Genomic DNA, 12,908 nt, shown 5'->3' on the forward strand with positions numbered 1-12,908 from the left:
CAAAAACTAAACTAAAATTCACAAAAGATCTACCCAAAACACGTATCAAATCATATCAAAGAAAATAACATGTTCAAGGGGCAAGATTGATTAAGCTTCTCAATTTTCTGGGCCATAGAAGAACAAAACTGGACTTGGGAGGTTAAAATGTAATTTCTGAAATTTTCATGCATGAGGCTCGATAGTTTTCTTCCTCACTTGCTGGGTTTCTTTCTGCAAATTGGCAGCCGCCATTTTCATAACTTTCAGCTACTCAGATCTATTGCACATTCAATCATAGGGCAAGAAAGAAAATTAAGCATGCCATTTTAACAAGAACTAACCATCAACAGAGTGACCAAAAGAAACTCAGCTAAGCTACCAAAGTTGCAGCAGAATGAACGACAAGAAAACAGCAAGAAAATGACAACATGAGCCGGCAAAACTCAACTAAGCTACCAAACAAGGGAGAAACGGCAAGAAAACAGCAACCATGAGCATCTAGTTTCAACCCAATCAGAAGCGAGGTTGATGCATATTGGTTTAGCAGAGACCCAGCAAATGAATCAAAGGACCAGATTTCAGCTTAGCGGATTTGGTTCCATCTGAAGATTAAAACGACGAGAAAAAAAATTTGAATATTACCTGTTTCACTTCCTCTGGACTTGAATCCTCAGCAGGAACCCGCAAGGAAGTGATCGTACTCCCCAGAAATCAAAAGAAACCAACTGCAGACTTTGGGCTTCGAGACAAGAAAAACCTCAAGAGTTGAAAAGTGATAGAGGAGCAAAAGGAAAAGAAAATTAAAGAAAATAACTTCGGTTGAAAATAAATTGGGGCAATTTTAATTTAATCCTGAGTAGGGTTAATATGGAGATGCGATTTCAGGTGATTTAAACACTTATAAAATCTACCTTCAAGTTTTAAACTTTTCTTGGCACATTACCTGACCACATTACGAAAAATTGGAAGTTCTGACTTCCGTTCTTTACATCACCTCTTTCAGGAAATTTTCTAATTACATGGCAAATGATATCAATACACCTTCACTAATTTTGTAAGGGAGGGGTTGTCGCACTAATGCCATCATTTCTTAAAACACATTGCTGAGTTGATAAAGGCTGTTGGCAAGATTTGTTCATTAGGTGAAAATCCAACAGGGTGCCTTTTCAAAAACAAGAAAAAGAAAAAAAGAAGAAAAGGAAAAGAAAAAGGAAAAACAACAGAAAATGAAAGCAAAAGAAAAAGAAAACAAAAAGGTGGGGGTAGTTTTAATGAAAACCCGAAAGGACGTTAAGGTAGGGTTTTATGAGGAAAAGTTAGCATGGAAATGGCTGGTGACTCAGTTCATTTGAATTTCTCTTCACGGTTGTGGTTTTGTTGCTAGCATTGAATTCCGGAGGAACGATATCCAAAGGGTTAAACGTGGCATTTTGTTTGAGATCAAAGTGTTTTAGTTAATCAAGTATAAACTGTTGAGTTTACAGGTTCATTTCTCTAAAATCAATTTTCTTTCAATAAAGGTAAATGGTTGTTTTATGTTACTGGAATTTTTATCATTTTTGTATAAATAAAATTATTTTTCATGTGTTTCATGGTTTCATTTATCTCGTTAGGTTTATCAAATGGCAATCCTTATGATTTATTAAGAGTGCTTGGATACCAAATGTCATATTTGATTAGCATTGAAGTTAAGAAAACTTGATATAGTTCGCAGAGTAAGGTTGAGTTTTCACTACATCGGGGAAGAACGTTCGAATACTCAAGTTTACACATTTTTTGAAGAAGGGTTTGATCGGATATTGCCACATGTCATGCACACTTGAAAGTTTGGCTATTCGTTAACCAATTATGTCTCTCCACATGTCAAGATGAGGTGTTGCGGCCAATTAAAATTGCCAGGATATCCCTGCCAATTAAATTACGCCACGTCACATGTTTTTATGACTTGGCAATTACGGATGAATATCTAAATATTTATTTCTTATTAAAGAGATAATATTTAGAGTTGTTTAATTCAAGTATATTTCTTATATATTGCAACAGTTTGTCCAATCAAACGGCGCCACGTCATAGGTCCCCACAAGTTTGGCCAATCAAGGGACTATTTATTGGTATTATCTCTTTATTAATAAATACAAAATAAAGAGATAATATTTAAGTTGGCACAATCCTAATATGACTACATGTCTTACAAGGCAAGTAGAGTGGTATACATGTTTTCAACCTCTACCTCTTGCTACAACTATAAATAGGGGTCTCTCAACCAAATCGAAAAAGACACGAAAAGACATCTCATAAACTCAAGTATTGAAGCTCTAAACTACAAAGGTCCGGATCTTCAAGCTCTCCAAGTCTCCTATATATCAAGACTTGAATCTTCAAATATCTTCTAAAGTTCTTCAAATCTTCCATATCAAGATTTGAAGGAATCGGTGGTGGATCCAAGAACAAGCTGCGAAGCCTTGGATTGGCTGTCGCGCCCCATTTTTTATAAGAAAAATAAATGATTTAAAAAGGGAATTTTGATGAAAAAAGAAAAATGGAAAAATATGGGTCTAAATGGGACTTGAAAATGCGACGATTTGACCCAAAATATAGTTTAAAAAGAATTTTTGAACGAAAATCGGAGTCGCCACTTGGTATAGAGTTAAAGTGTACCAAGTCACCTAAAATGAATTTTTAAAAGGAAAAGGTAGAAAGAAACCCCTTTTAAACGACTCCTAGTCTACGTAAATCAACGAAAAAGGTTCGGGAGTCACATTTGACGAAGGGGAAGGCAAGGATAAAAATCCAATGCACCCCTTCGACCTAACCACGACTAGTTGCGTGATTTAGTCAAAGATTTTCTTTTTTTAACCAAAGAATTTATCACATTTGGATGTGCTATATGAATGCAAACCCTAGACCTAGGGGGACATCGGGGGGCAAAATTTCTCTTCAAAACTCGAATGGTACCAATCACATTAATTGTGACGCCCAATAATGACTCTTTGGAGAGGTCACGAATTGTGCAAAAATATGAGATTCTAAGAAGAAGAAAAGGATAAAAATAATTATAGAACTATACATGTCTTAAAGGAATGCATCATGTTAGGCACGGGGGACTAATGTTCGTGACTCAATTTCCCCTTTTAATAGAGGGAATACGAGCGTGCTAAGGCTAGAAAGCCAAACTCGTCCATATCCCATATCCAAGGGGTTTATCCCTAATCTAATCAAGCAAATGTACTATCCTAATTCAAATTCTTAAATGAAATGCAAATCTAATGTTATGTATCACACATATGGGTGAGGAATATACATATAAGGAAAAATATGGGGGAAGGGGTACACATATATAAGGAAAGTGTCATGCAATATGGTGAGAGAGGCCCTAAAAATAAAGATATGCATGAGATGAAGTGATTTTATCACACAATCGTGATCTAACACTCGAAGGGCTCCTAAGGGTTTAGCGTTGGACTACCCCTTGACTAACGCTCTCTCACGAGCATTGGACTTGCAAGAGCTCGAAGGGAAGACCATGACTAGCATTGGACTAGCCACGGTTGCGTGCATTTGCATCCACCATATATACATAAGCAAATAGACATAGTTAAAGCAAGTAGGCATGTGAGCACGTAATTCAAATAACATATAAGCATGCATATCTAGATGCCCAAATCCTAAGAAAACGGTAACACATAGCACGTAAGCATGCAAATCACACAAGACAAAAATAAAGCAAATAAAAACCCTAACTATTACATTTGGGGGGACCTACTACAATCTAAAGGGGGAAATGAAATAAAATAATTAAAATAAATACCTAACTATTACAAATTTGGCATTCAAGTGCCTTTCAAATGATCCAAATGAACTAAAATAAATATACGAAATTAAGACGACTAAAGCGAATAAATAAATAAATAAAATGAAAACATTCCAAAGGCATGCAATTAAACACATAAATCACATAAATACACATAAGGTCAAATAAAGTAAAAATAAGGGATAGAGTGTACCTCCCTTGAGTTGGTGTCCTAATGAAATGATCTTACTTATTTACCCTCTGGAAGGTTGACTCAGCATGAGAAGGCGTGAAACGTTGTCTGAAACTGTTGGAAGATGAAGTAAGAACTCTCCTTGGCTGACCCTCGAGTAGAATGACAGCAGCAGATTTGGATTCCGAATCAAAGGTATTGCAGCCGTCTTTCCCGAAAACCTTAATACTACCGTTGTTCAGCCATGGATCCTCGACCTCGCCTTTTCTTTTCCTTTCTTTACCCGAATCTCCCCTCTTTTCTTTCAGTTATCTCCCCTTTTCTCCGTCAAACCCCAGCTCTTTCTATCTCTCTCGCTCTTTCTCTCCAGTCCCCAGAAATCTCCTCTGGCTGTCCGCTGCTCCTCCTTTCTATCAGATTCTCCCTTTCTCTCAAACTCTCTCTTCTTTTCAACCCTAGCCGTCACCCCCTATTTCCAAACCCCAGCCACTGTACCTTACCCTTAACTCCGCTCTCCCCCATCCCCGCTTCTTGGCTGCGGCTCCAGCATTTAAAGGGAACCCCAAAACCTAAGCCTACGATGGAAGGCTGAGATGTCAAACCCCAGAAAATGGGTTTATGTGGCCTGCTCTTGCCCCTTTGATCCCGCTTGTACTGGGAACCCTTTGGAGTAACGAATCAAATGGGAAGAAAAAGCCAGCTGCAAATTTTTTGTACTGCACGTATCTGGTTTCTGATATGAAACTGAGGAAGGGCTTGGATCGTGTGTAGCTCACACCTGCGTGAGCTTGTTTTCTCCCTTTTTTTTTCAAAGAATTATTTAATTAATAATAAACAAAAATAACCAAAATAACAATTTAAGTAAAAATCGAATGAAATGAACAAAACAAGGAATAAAAGATAAAAAAAACTAAGATTTTTCTCTTTTTGAGTGATGATTTTCCTTCCTTTTTTTTTGAGTAAATAACAGTAAACTCAAATCTAAAAGAAATAAAACATATTTTTTTTTTTTTGTGAATGATTTTTCTTTTTTCGATAAATTCTATGCTAAAATGATTTAAAAAATAAAAATAAAAGACTAAAAGTAAATAAAACTAACATAAAAACATAAAAATAATAAAAATAAAAGTAAACAAAAATACCCTAATAATTTGGTGTTTACATTGGCGTTCGAGTAGAAGAATCGAAGGAAGCTCTCTACCAGTTCAACAAAATTTCAGAGATTGTACTCACATATTTTCTTAAATTTATATATTACGTATTTGTCATGTATTTTTTCTTGTCGTTTTGCAGATTTAAAACTTTTATCGCGTACAAATTTTTGGCACGCCCGATAGGACCATTTCTGCCTTCCATGTCTTCTTCTCGAATATTCAACTACATGTATCACCAATGGCACCAAAGAAGAACAAGTCCATGATTGCTCGTTCCAAGGCTACTAATACCAAATCTGTTCAGGAAACTGCACTTCTTGCCACCAATACTCACGCTATTTGTCCTGTGATAAGGAGTATGACAAGAACTTCCACCCAAAGTAGCATGGAAGCTCCGTCGGCGTGAACTCCCGTCTTTGGTGCAACATTACCAATGAGCTATTCTTCTACGATAGGGATCAAAGACGTTCCTACCTCGATTGAGAAGGCTCTTGCCATGCTCGAATTTGGATTTAGATCCAAATTTTCTAAGCATGATGATGATTCATCAAGCATTGGGTCAGCCTCTTCACATGAAACTTTTCAATCAAAGTTTTCTATTAAAGATTCTGCTGCTTCCTCTGCTGCAATGTCTGCTATGATGACAAACACTTTAAGTCTCGAAAAACAAGTTTCGAACATGTCCAAGATGATAGAGACTATGATGAAACACATCAAGGACCAAGATGCTCTTATCGCTCAACTGCTCACCCAGAAAGATCACGCTCCTGAAGGAAGTCATGTGAACCCTAAGGAGCACCAAGAGCGTGAAATCCTCTCATCTAAAGGCAAGGACAAGGTGAAGAAAGTATATGTGACCGCCGAAGGAACTATCCCTGTAGAACAACTGAAGGAACTTGTTGAAGACGTGGTTAAAGACAAAAAGGAGGGTGGATCAAAGTCAAGCTTTACCTACTCCAAACCTTACCCTACTAGAATTGACAACCTAGCAATGCCTGCTGGATATCAACCGCCTAAATTTTAACAATTCGATGGAAAAGGCAGTCCAAAACAACATGTGGTCCATTTCATCGAGACCTATAATAATGCTGAAACCTATGGTGACTTGCTAGTCAAACAGTTTGTTCGGTTCTTGAAGGGCAATGCATTTGATTGGTACACTGATTTCATACCGGGATCCATTGACAATTGGGAACAGCTTGATCAAGAGTTTTTGAATCGCTTCTACAGCACTAGAAGAACCGTTAGTATGCTGGAATTGACTAACACTCGTCAATGGAAGGATGAACCCGTGGTCAACTACATCAATAGGTGGAGAAGTTTGAGCCTTAACTGCAAAGATAGACTGTCTGAACCCTCTGCCATAGAAATGTGCATCCGAGAAATGCATTGGAGCTTAACTTACATTCTACAAGGCATACGTCCAAACACATTTGAAGAATTAACTACTCGTACTTATGATATGGAATTAAGTATCACTGCCAATGCAACTGACAGGCTTCCTGTTCAAGCTCCGCAAGTACAACTGCCCCGTCAAAACAATGAAAGACAAGAAAATAAAAAAGGGGGCAAGCTTCCTTCAAGACTCAGTAATAAGGAGTCCATGGCAATAAACACAACTCCTATGAAAATTGCTACCAAAGTGAGCCGAAAGGTCACTGAGAAGTTAGATTCCTCCCAAAATAGGTCAGTAAGAAGACCCACTCTAAAAGAAATGCAAGAAAAAGAATACTACTTCCTTGAATCTGATCTACAGGGGATGTTTGATGATCTTTTCAAAGAGAAACTCCTTGAACTTCCTGACATGAAGTGCCCAGAGGAAGCCGGTCAAATTAATGATTCAAATTATTGCTGTTATCATCGCTTGATTGGCCACCCTCTCACTAAATATTTTTTCTTTAATGACAAAATTATGGAATTAGCCCGATAAGGAAAAATCCTTCTTGAGGAGGATAAAGTATTCGTAAATCAAACAACAATAATGTTTGGTTTGGTATATTGTCGATAGTAGTTCTATCCACATCAAGCAATGCTCTGTCTGTAAAAAGGGAGTTTGAAAAATCTTCAATTGAAAATATTATTGAAGATAGTAATGAAGGATAGACTTCAGTCACTCGAAAGGGGACTTACAAGCCAAAGATAAAGAAATATATCTTTTCAAAAAGCATTCGTTCGACAAAAGCTAAAGTGACAACGAAACAACGAAGTGCAATAAAGAAACAAAAGGGAGTAGCTACTAAGGGTACAAACGAGTCGAGTCGAATTCAGTTTTAAAATTATTGAGTCGAGTTAGGCTTATTTATATATGAACTCGAGTTCGAGCTCGAACTCGTCAAACTCGTAAAATAAAGCTCGAGCTCGGCTCGATTTAGAAAAAGGCAAGTTCGAGATCGACTCGCTTATGACTCGCGAGCCTAGCTCGAATTCTGGCTCGCGAGCAGCTCGAGTTTCGCTCGATTTTTTGGCTCGCGTTTCACTCGAATTTAGCTCGATTTCTAGCTCGTCAGGAGCTCGAGCTCGAAATCAGCTTGAGTTTCTGGAAAAGAGAAGTGCAGTGGCCGCATCACATAGAAAGTAAACTTAAAGAAAGGAAGAATGAATTTCTACAGTATAAAACAAACACCATCAGGAGATCACTTCTAAAAATGTTTTACTTAAACAGTGCTTAGTGGTGATATGGTAAATATGATAAAATTTACATCAGAAGCTAAAGGAGGGTAATCTTCAAGCAAAATATGGAAAATGCTCACAAAATCACCAATCTAATTGGATAAAGTTTTGATAGAAATTATATTGGTCATTGGACTAACTGATTCAAGCTCTTGAATCAAAATGAGCTGTAATATGTTAACCTACTGCATAGCCACTACAAACACAATAATTCAAGAGAAATGTAAGCACGTGAACTCCGAGACCCTCAAAGACATGCCTGTTCACTTTGTCAAAATCCCATACTGAGATGCCAAGCAATAGTCACCCGTTAGAACATATCAAGAAAAATTGCAGCAGTAAACTCTCAGATCTTTTATTTGGAAGAGCTGGATATGCAATTTCATTAAAATTTTCTCCCTTTAGCCCTGTGAAAAGAAAATCACTAGTTCAAACTCCGATTAGATCTTTACATAATGAACTAAAAAACTCTGGTGCCGACAGAATCACATCTAGGGAAAGAACAATATACTTCTCGGACCTACTTTTACTTTCTTTCAGATCCAGACACTTTACTAACCATCTTTTTAGTGATATCTTTTTTTTGAAAAAATCACTAACCAGGTAAGCTCTAAAGCTGACTGAATTTTAATAGCCGCCACTTCTTGCCGCCAGTCTCTGCCACTGCTGCCCGGAAGAGTAAAGGAAACAGTTCTAGTCACAGCAGCAGCCGTGCTGGCACTAGTCAACCTGACGACCTCTGCAGCTGCTTCAGTGGCCGCAAGAGCAGCCTCGGCAACGACGGCAGTAGTGGCGGCCACTATGGTTATGGATGGCGTGTTTGTTTGCGTCCAATTCTATGAAGGGGTTGGAAGAAGGGTCATCATAGGACCATCTAAGGCCACTGCCACCATCATTTAAGGTCTAGTTATCATAGTTGGAGGAAATGGAAGATTTAATTAGATCTCATGTAGAATTGGAGATGGGCTAGATGGCGATGGAGCTGGGACAGTCGGCGGAGGAAGATGTTCGATTGGAGGAAGTGAAAGTGAGGAACGAAATTTAGGTAACCTAACAAAGGGGTATTTTGTAATTTCATATCTATTCGAGCCTAACGAACAGCTCGTCGAGCTATCGAGCCTAAGAAACGAAGGCTCGAACTCGCCTCGTTTGTATTAACGAAAGGCTCGAGCTCGTGTTAACCGAGCTTTAACTGAAGCTGCTCGCGAGCAGCTCGAGTCATCAGCAGGTCTAGTGGCCATGACACCAATTCCTTCAAATTTTCAACTCCATCAAGAGGTTCGACAACCTATGACACTGAGAGAATTTATGTCCAAGGGGTATTTAAGTGACGATGATGATAATTCTATTTCTTGTAATGCTGTCAAAGTTGAAAATCCTCAAATCACACAAATTAGCACTGAATTTGAGAAAAAACTCAAAATCGATGATAAATCACCGGTGGATTGTGTAACGACTATCATTTTTTATGATAACGATTTAACAGTTGATTTCAAAATTCATAATCGACCTTTGTTTGTTAGTGCATATGTCCGAGAACAGAAGATGAATCGGATACTCATTGATGCGGGATCTGCTGTCAATATCATGTTTGTACGTGCTATGAAAGAACTAGGAATTTTAAATGATGAGCTCTCCTAGGGCCGCCTCATGATTCAAGGATTTAACCAAGGAGGGCAAAGAGCAATTGGCCTCATAAGGCTTGAATTGCTCATTGGTAAGTTGTCTTCGAGTGTGTTATTTCATATTATTGATGCCAAAATCTCTTATAACATACTCTTGGAAAAACCCTGGATTCATGAGAATGAAATTATACCGTTTACTCTTCATCAATGTTTCAAATATTATCGAGACGGTATAGTTAAGAAAGTTACTGCCGATGTTAAACCTTTCATTGAAACCGAGACTCACTTTGTCGACGCCAAATTTTATCTTCAAAAAGAACCAAAAAGAAAATAATCAATAAGGTAAGAAAGTCAAGATTTCAAAGTATCTATTTTGCGTTATATTCCAAAATCAAAGAGAGAAAAATGTCAGTCTTCTTTTATCAGAAATGACGCATTAAATGTTTCGCTTACTAAAATAGAGCCTGTTAAAAGTAAGAAAGCGAACTTGCAAAGGTTTGTCCGTCCCAAAGAAGAACCCGCAGTGCAATATTACTCACTACTAATTAATCGGACTCAAGAAGGTTTTGATCCAAACGCATATAGACTTCTTGCTAAGACGAGTTATAATCCAAATGAGAAGAATGCATTGGATAAACTTCTTCCTGAAGTGACTGGCGAGAAGACTCATGGATTGACGCTTACGTAGAAAACGTTGAAAGAAAGAGGCTATAATGTTAAAAGTTCATCGATGGGTCTTGGTTATCGACCGTCTTCTCCTATTCGTATAATGATCAAAAGGGCAAGTTGTAACTATTTGAACGAAGAAATGGAGGTCACAAGTCGAAAGAGATCTGTTTTCGATAGATTGGGAAATAAGTCAAAACGTACTTCTGTATTTGATCGACTTGGCCCGCAATTGAAGAATTTGAAACCGCCCGTCTATGAGAAATTAGGCAGTAAAAAACAAGAGTACCAAGTTATCAAGGAAGAAAATCTTACTCCAATAAAAAAGAATGGTCCGAGAAAACGAGTTTTCAATTTCTTTATGCATTATGAAAACTTGTTTAACGTAAGAATTGAAACAATTTTTGAAGAATAGGGTTAAAAAAGTATTGATTCTTGCCATCATATTACGATCAGTGATCCCGAAAAAGAAGAAAAAAAAGAAGATGTGGATGACGCTTCCCTGAATTTGAACAAGAAGTAAAAAATACAGTTGATATGTTAAAAGAAATTAACTTTGGCACAAGTGACGACCCTCGTCCAATTTACATAAGTTCTTGTATGACTCTGAAGAAGAGAAAGAGTATGTTGATTTACTGCTGAATTCAAGGATGTCTTTGCCTGGAATTACTCAGAAATGCCTGGTTTAGATCCAAAGGTCGATGTTCACAATTTGTCTATCAAGCGAGGAACAAAACCTGTCAAGCAAACTCAAAAACGCTTTCGACCCGAATTGATTCCTTTGACAGAAAATGAGATAAATAAATTGATTGAAACTGGATTCATACGAGAAGTGAAATATCCAGCATGAATTTTAAGCATCGTCCCTGTAAGGAAGAAGAATGGTCAAATCCGAATTTATGTTGATTTTTGAGACTTAAATGAGACTTGTCCCAAAGATGATTTTTCACTCCCCATCACAGAATTGACAGTAGATGCTACAACAGAACATGAAACACTATTTTTTTCGATGGATCGTCTGGTTACAATCAAATATGCATGGCAGCCGAGAACGAGGAGCTTACTGCCTGTCACACTCCCAAGCGAATTTATTGCTATAAAGTGATGCCGTTTAACTTGAAAAATGCTGGAGCGACATATCAAAGGGCAATGCAAAGAATTTTTGATGATATGCTCCATAGAAATATGGAGTGCTACTTTGATGATTGTGTGGTGAAATCAAAGAAGTGAGAAGATCATATTCAAGACCTTCGAAGAGTTTTTCAACGCCTTTGGAGATACCAACTGAAGATGAATCCTTTGAAGTGCGCATTTGGAGTCACTTTTGGTAAGTTTCTCGGTTTCATCGTTCATCAACGGGGAATAGAGGTCGATCGATCTAAAATTGATGCCATTGTAAACATGCCTGAACAGCGAAATATCCATGAATTGAAGAGCCTTCAAGGAAAGTTGGCTTACATCCGGAGGTTTATCTCTAATTTGGCCGGACGATACCAACCTTTCAGTCCACTGATGAAAAAAGGAGCACCCTTTGAGTAGGATGAAACTTGTAGAAATGCTTTTACAAGTATTAAAACGTACCTTATGAATCCCCCTGTGTTAGTTGCGCCAATTCCAGAAAAACCATTGATCCTTTATATTTTCGCTCAAGAACGGTCGATTGGAGCCTTACTTGCTTAGGAAAATGATGAAGGTAAGGAAAATGAGCTGTATTACTTGAGTCAGATGATGACATCTAATGAGTTGAATTACTCACCCATCGAGAAGTAGTGTTTGGCATTTATATTTGCCATTCAAAAGTTGAAACATTATTTTCAAGCACACACTGTCCGACTCATATTCAAGTCTAATCCCATTAAGTATGTCATGACAAAACCTGTACTGTCTGACCGGCTTGCGAGATGGTACCTTCAGTTTCAACAATTTGAAATTATTTATGTACCAGCAAAGGCTGTCAAAGGACAAATATTGGCAAACTTTCTAACCGATCATCCCATGTCTGCCGAGTGGGAGTTGACTGATGAACTCCCTGATGAAGAAGTGTTTATGATCGAATCTCCATGGTCGATGTATTTCTATGGAGCTGCTCACCGTGATGAAGCTGATGCGGGAGTTGTCTTTTATACTCTTGAAGTAGATATATTGTCGTACTCTTTCACTTTAACACGTCGGTATTCAAATAATATGGCCGAGTATAAGGCGTTAATTCTCGGTCTTGAAACGACTGTAAACATGAAGCAGTTGCATCTTAGAGTCTATGGTGATTCAAAATTAGTGGTAAATCAACTTCTTGGTATTTATGATATCAAGAAAGCTGAATTGATCCCATATTATAAGTATGCAAGGCAACTCATGGGATATTTAGACAATATCACTATAGAACATATCTCTAGAAAATTCAACCAACAAGCTGACTCTTTGGCAAGATTGGCGTCCATGATCACTCTACCTTCTCATCAAAATCAAATTTCGATATGTCAAAATTAGGTCATATCTCCGATGTTCGATGAAGAAGATAATGGTGGAGAAGAAAATGTTTATCATATCTTTGTCCATGAGATTGAAAAAGAGGATTGGCGTCACCTCATCATTGATTATCTTAATCATGAAAAGTTATAAAAAGAGCCCAAAAAAAGGGTAGATATACGTCGTCGAGCGCCACGTTTCATTTATTACAAAGGGATGCTTTATCGAAAATTATTTGATAGGGTGTTTCTACGATGTCTTGGAGAAGATGAAGCCATGCAAGCAATGGAAGAGGCTCACTCTAGGATATGTGGTGCTCATCAATCTGGCCCGAAATTACACTTTCACATTAAGAGAATGGG

At 37.8% G+C, this 12,908-nt stretch overlaps 1 protein-coding gene across 1 annotated transcript; it reads left to right on the forward strand.

Moving 5' to 3' along the window:
* Positions 1 to 11,946: 11,946 nt before the first annotated feature.
* Positions 11,947 to 12,567, forward strand: LOC113751411 (uncharacterized protein Mb2253c-like). The gene has a single exon (XM_027295424.1). It carries the CDS (start codon positions 11,947 to 11,949, stop codon positions 12,565 to 12,567), a length of 621 nt encoding a protein of 206 aa, XP_027151225.1.
* Positions 12,568 to 12,908: the final 341 nt, after the last annotated feature.

This window comes from Coffea eugenioides, chromosome 11, assembly GCF_003713205.1.
Source record: "Coffea eugenioides isolate CCC68of chromosome 11, Ceug_1.0, whole genome shotgun sequence".
Taxonomy (NCBI): Eukaryota; Viridiplantae; Streptophyta; class Magnoliopsida; order Gentianales; family Rubiaceae; genus Coffea; species Coffea eugenioides.